Raw genomic sequence first — 5,673 nt, 5'->3', positions numbered from 1 at the left:
TTCTCAGCCCAGCTCACTGCCCCCAGCTCATCTCTACCCGACAAAGCCCTCCCCGTTCTTCAAGGCCCAACGCCCCTTCCCCACACCCCCCACACCCTCCCAGTCGTTGGCTATGCCATTTCCCACAGGTTCTACACATTTCCATCCAAACCTGCCCATCCTCTGCGACTGCATCCTTACCCCAGAGTTCTCGGTAGGGATGCTCAGGAGGGGTTTCGGGAAGAAGGTGCAGAAGCAGCAGCGCACAAGTCCTGGGCTGGGCCACGTACCTAGTTCCATCACTCTGGGCCTCGGTCTTCTCATCTGCACAGTGGGAATGTGGAGAGGATCAGAGTCCTGGTGTAGGGGACCTGCTCATGTAAGTCATTAATGTCCACTCCTCTTTGCTTCCTCTTCTTTTTTCCATGTATGTATATTAAACTTTTTTATCAAAGTAGAATATATATACAGAAAGTTTGCATTATATATTTTTTTCAATGTAATACAGGTACCGGCTTCAAATTCAAATAGCAGCAAAGTAGGAAATATTCAAATAAAAGCAGCGGCCCCTGCATCACCTCTTTCCACCCTCCAGAATCTCCCATACATGTTTGCTGTAGAAAATGAGAAAATGGAGACAGGCAGAAAGAAAACCAAGTATAACACACTAAATCCCACTTCTCATTTTAGAATGTCTTCTCCCAGATGATTTAGCCATGCTTTTTTCCCAAATAGGTACTTATTGTATCTTTTCCGTGCATTATAGCTCTAATCAGAGTCCCCAATTAAAGGAACAAAACTAATACTTATTGAGTAAAAAGGTGCAGTGAACTGTTCAATTCTTGCTTCTCAAGGGTGTGGTCCAGAGACCAATAGCATCAGCACCACCGGGAAGCTTGTTAGAAATGCAGTGTCTTGGGCCCACCCCAGAATCCACCTTTTAACAAGTTCATGGTGATTGGAGCACACATGGATGCCTTAATGCTAGAAAGGTTGTGTAGATCAGAGCTACTCAAAGTTGCAACCCAGGAACTGTCTGCTATAGCCCAGGACAAGAGGCTTGAGCCAGGATGTAAACAGCATGCTGCTTCCTTTATGGAGAGAGGCTTGCTACAAAATACTGTCAGCAGAACTAAACAACGTGATTGATGAAGAGAACCGTTTATATTCTGGCCCAAGCTCCTTATCTTGTCAGGGACCAGGGATGCGCAGTTTGTGGACTTGGCACCATGGGCCGACCACACGTTGAGCAGCACTGTTTAGATCACGCAGTTGGGAAGTAGGGCTGGGACTGGGTTTCTCTGGCTTTAGAGCTGGCCTCTTCCACTCTGTGTATATCTGATCCTCCCACCCAACCATGACACACATGCACATGCATGCACGTATCTCCTAGGAGAGCCCTGGTCTGGAGTTGGTGATTAGAAAACATCTGTCTCTTGAGCAAGACTGAGGCCCCTGTTTCTCTATGTCTTTGTCCACACCAGACCTCTGTTTACATTCAAAGGGTTTTACACCAGGGTCGCTGTGCTTTTATCAACTCCTCCTGTCAGGGCCAAACAGAGCAGGGGACTTGCAGGGCGTCTGGAGTCAAGAAAAGCAGAGCCAAACAGCTTTGATGGACTTGGAAGGAGACAAAAACGAACTTCTTTGCTCAGCTCAAGTTCCCAAGGCAAAAAGCTTTCATATCCCAGGGTCCATATTTAATCCACTATCCACAAACTCTAAGCCAGGCTTCTTCCTGCAGAGACAGGAGCTGGTAAATAATGTCTCAGCCACTGGGAAGGCGTGGATTAGCAGTGTCAGAGCCAGCCTTGTCTAAAATGCCGTGTGGCATTTGGTCAGCCTTAGTGTCACTTTCACCAAGGAGTGCAGGGCGGGAGTCCCATAGATTTAAGTCCCAGGGTTCGCTTTTACTTGGATGTTGGGAAGACCCAGAACCTTTCATGTAGCACACTTAGTTATAAAACTTGGGAGTCAGGGTTTAAATTTTCAGTCCACTATTCTCTGGCTGTGTGACCATAAGGAAATTACTTAATCTGAGTGTCAGTGTCCTCATCTGTAAAGTGGGGCATAATAATATTGACCTTGCAAAGGTATTATGAGGATTAGTCACAATGTCAGTAAAGTACCTGGCACCAACTCATTCATTCACTCATGTATTCAGCGTGTCTATATTGAGCACCTTCTGGGTACCTGGCGGTGGGGGATACAGTGATGAGCTGGAGCTCACAGTCCAGCAGGGAAGATGGAAGCTGTCAAAGAATCACACAAACACTGAGCAAGCTGCAGTAGCTGCTGCAAAGAGAAGTGCAAGGAGCCTGTATTGGGGATGGGTCTAATCTGGGGATCAGGGAAGGTTTTACTGAACAGGTGATTTTGAGCTCAGATCCCAAAGATGAGTAGGAGCTTATGAGGCAAAACTGGCCAGAGAGAAGAGGCTGAGAGTATTTTACTTTTTGAGGTAAAATTTACACAGAGCAAAATTCATGAACCTTAAGGTACAATTAGGAGTTTTGACAAATGTACACACCATGTAAACAACACCTCTCTCAAAATATAGAGTATTCCTATCAGATTGGGTTTATCTTAACTTTTCCCCCTTATTATAAAAGTTAGGGAGCTGGGTTTTAATGGGGACAATTTGCTGTGGTGCTGACAATTAGGAGTTTTGACAAATGTACACACCATGTAAACAACACCTCTCTCAAAATATAGAGCATTCCTATCAGATTGGGTTTATCTTAACTTTTCCCCCTTATTATAAAAGTTAGGGAGCTGGGTTTTAATGGGGACAATTTGCTGTGGTGCTGAGAGATAAGGCTTCAGGCTAGGTTTAAATCCCATCCCTACCACTTTCCACACATATGGCTTTGCCCAGGTCCCCCCACTTCTCTGAGGCTCAGTTTTATCATCTGTACAATAGGGTTAGTTAAACCTACTTCACAGGGCTGCTTAAGGGGTTGCATCTGTAAATGGTTGTAAAATGCCCAGCTGGTGCTGGGCTTAGTGGGCACTCTGTGGGATAGCCCTGGTAGGAGTTTCCAGAGTGAAAACAGTATGGGAAGAAAGGCTGGCTCTTGCTGGCAGCCTTGTGATTGGAGTCGGGCCTTGCCAGGGCAGCGCCCCCTAACGCGATGTCTTTGTCCACAGGGATGTGTCTGCAGGCGTTTGTTGAGGCTTTCTTTTTCCTGGCTCAGAGGAAGTTCAAGATGATGCCACTCCACGAGCAGGTGGCCGCACTGATTGACCTGTGTGAGTACCACCTGTCCCTGCTGGATGAAAAGCGCCTGGTGTGTGGCCGGAGTGGCATGGCGGGGGGCCAGCCCCTGTATAGTGGCACTCCCCAGGAGACCTCCCCTCCATCCCAGCCAGCGGGGGACAACCCCCCAACCCGCACAAACTGTGCCAATAAGCTGTCCCATCCCAGACACACTCTGTCTTGAGGGTCACTCTGTCTCCCAGAAGAAGAGAGGACCCTTCAGGCCTGAAGAGAGCCCCAGAGAAAGGGCAGGCTGCTGAGAATTCCCATCCGAGATTCCTGTTCGTCATGTCTGTGTCCTGCCAAGTGGCACTTCACACACTGCCTAATCCTGCTGCCTTCCTCCCAGTGCCTCTTGGTGATCCACTCTGTTTGCAAGTCATCAGTGGACATATGACATCTAAAATGTGACAGATGGCACCTTCTGTTCTGGGCTCACGGGAAGCACCAACCTGGGCAAATCTGTTGTGTTTGGGGCACAGGGCACAAAATGTCTAGGACCGAGAGCTGCGGAGAGGAAACAGAGTCTTGGGCCTGCAGGGCCTCAGAGTGCTGACTGGTTAAAGCCCACGAACATCGTCTTCCTACCCCCGCTCTGTGAGAGTGAAGTGGAAATGTCAAGTAGGCGGCTGCGATCGCCCATCCCGATCATGTGCTTCATGGGTGTAGTTAACAGATGAGCCTCATCTATTTCATTAGCTTGCCTGTTGCTGCAATGTTCGGTTTGTTATTAATTAAGAAATAATTAATTAAGAACTAAGACTCCTAGAGCCTTGGAGCTGGCTGGTGACTCAGAGGTCATTTGTTTGATTTTGTTTAACCTTGACCTCAAAGCAGGAATCTCATCTTCAGCCTCCCTGACCAGATGGTCACGTGGCCTCTGAGTGGACTCCATGCGTGGGGCCGATCAGTCCAGGACAAGTATTGCTGGGGGCCTCTGTGTGCCCAGCTCTGTGCTAGGAGCCCTGGGCCAGAGGAGGGGCTTCAGAGGGCAGGAAATAAGACCCAGAGAAGAACCAGGGCAAGCAGGAGTGTCAACAGCTCAGGCATTAGACCTGATATCAGGAGAAGGGGAACCCACACTCTCCTTCCACGAGACCTTTTCCTTGTCTCCATCTGTGTCCCCAGGCAGCCCCTTCTCAGAGGGGAAGCCTCAGAGGCAGCATTCTGGAAATGGCCACAGTCAAGTCAGAGTTCAGAGTCCATTGATGACAGGCAGATAGGACTTTGCAAAGCCACATTCTCCAGAGTATTGCTGGAGTTGGGGGTTAATGTGGCCCTTCCCTTGAGAGCCCCCTTTAAAGAATCCTGAGGGCCCTGGGGAGAGCCGATCATCATACAAGTTAGGATGGAAAGTCTCTGAGGGCCTTGCAGGAGGAGCCTGGAACACAGTAGGATGCAGAAAATGCTCACCGGTGCAGAGCAAGGGCAAAGTGTGTCCTAGACAAGTTCACGTCCTCCTCCTCCCACTTCTTTTGCTCTCTTCCTTCCCTCTGACATCCCGTCTCATCTCCTGATCCAAGTCCCCCTCACTAAACTGATGAAAGCTGCTGATTTTTAAACCCAAAGAAAAGGTGGTTAATCCAAGATCTCTTCAACCGTTGGCAAGATATTTTAGAGCAAGAGTCCCCTGTTCATCCTTGCCTGCCCCTCCTTCCTGCCAGAAGCCCACTTTCTCGATGAGTAAGGCTGTTTCCCTGCTGAACGGCCACCACGCAGTGCCCTGTCCTGCCACCTCTTCCCTGCTGCTCCTCAGAGCCCAAAGGCCGCTGCCCTTCCCTGATCGAGAGGGGCCCTGGAACCAAGCCCTGCAGAGCACGCTCTGGGCTGTTCAGTGACAGCACACACTCGTAATAACAATATTTCCCCAAGCAGAAAGCAGGACAGGTGGCCTAAGATGGGGAAGGGCAGGATGTGCCTCCCGATGTGCACTGAGTGCCTCTTACATGGCCACATTTTACAGGTGTCATCTGCTCGATTCTCCAGTCACCTCAGGTAATTTCAAATGCTGTTCTCATATTCAGATGAGGGGAGAAAGGCCTGGATGTCACTTGGTCCAGTCGACTCTGTGTCCCTGGGTGAGCATGATCCAGCTCCACATGCAGACACCCGGCAGATCCACCCTGCTCTGGCGCTGCCTGGGCCCTCCAGGGCTCTGCTCACTGTCACAGTTTAGTGGCATGGGCCAGAGCAATCAGTGCTCCCAAATGGCCCCCTGTGAGAAACTGAGTTGAAGACCCCACGCCTGCTCTTCTGGCCCCCTTTGGTGGAACAAATGGGTTTCACAGTGAAAGACCCAAGTGAATGTGTCTCGGCAGACGTTATCAGCTGGGAGTAGCAAGGTCTTTGAAACAAAGCTCTAACTGTACACCATTTCTCAAAGCTGGTCTTCAGAAAGTATTCACTTGCTAAAATGGAGTGCAAGTTTCAGGTCT

General features: G+C 49.4%; 1 protein-coding gene across 1 annotated transcript in view; it reads left to right on the top strand.

The window, feature by feature from the left end:
• Positions 1-4,814, top strand: part of LOC103595834 (tubulin polyglutamylase TTLL11-like) — a 74,822-nt gene extending 70,008 nt beyond the window's left edge. The window contains exon 4 of the mRNA XM_008579340.1: positions 3,130-4,814. Within this exon, the coding sequence (XP_008577562.1) occupies positions 3,130-3,422 (293 nt within the window). The 3' untranslated portion in view covers positions 3,423-4,814. The remainder of the gene's footprint in view (positions 1-3,129) is intronic.
• The last annotated feature ends 859 nt before the right edge of the window (positions 4,815-5,673 follow it).

This window comes from Galeopterus variegatus, unplaced genomic scaffold, assembly GCF_000696425.1.
Source record: "Galeopterus variegatus unplaced genomic scaffold, G_variegatus-3.0.2 Scaffold1859, whole genome shotgun sequence".
Classification (NCBI taxonomy): Eukaryota; Metazoa; Chordata; class Mammalia; order Dermoptera; family Cynocephalidae; genus Galeopterus; species Galeopterus variegatus.
The sequence above is the reverse complement of the archived record's forward strand: the minus strand, read 5'-3'. Positions and strand labels throughout refer to the sequence as shown.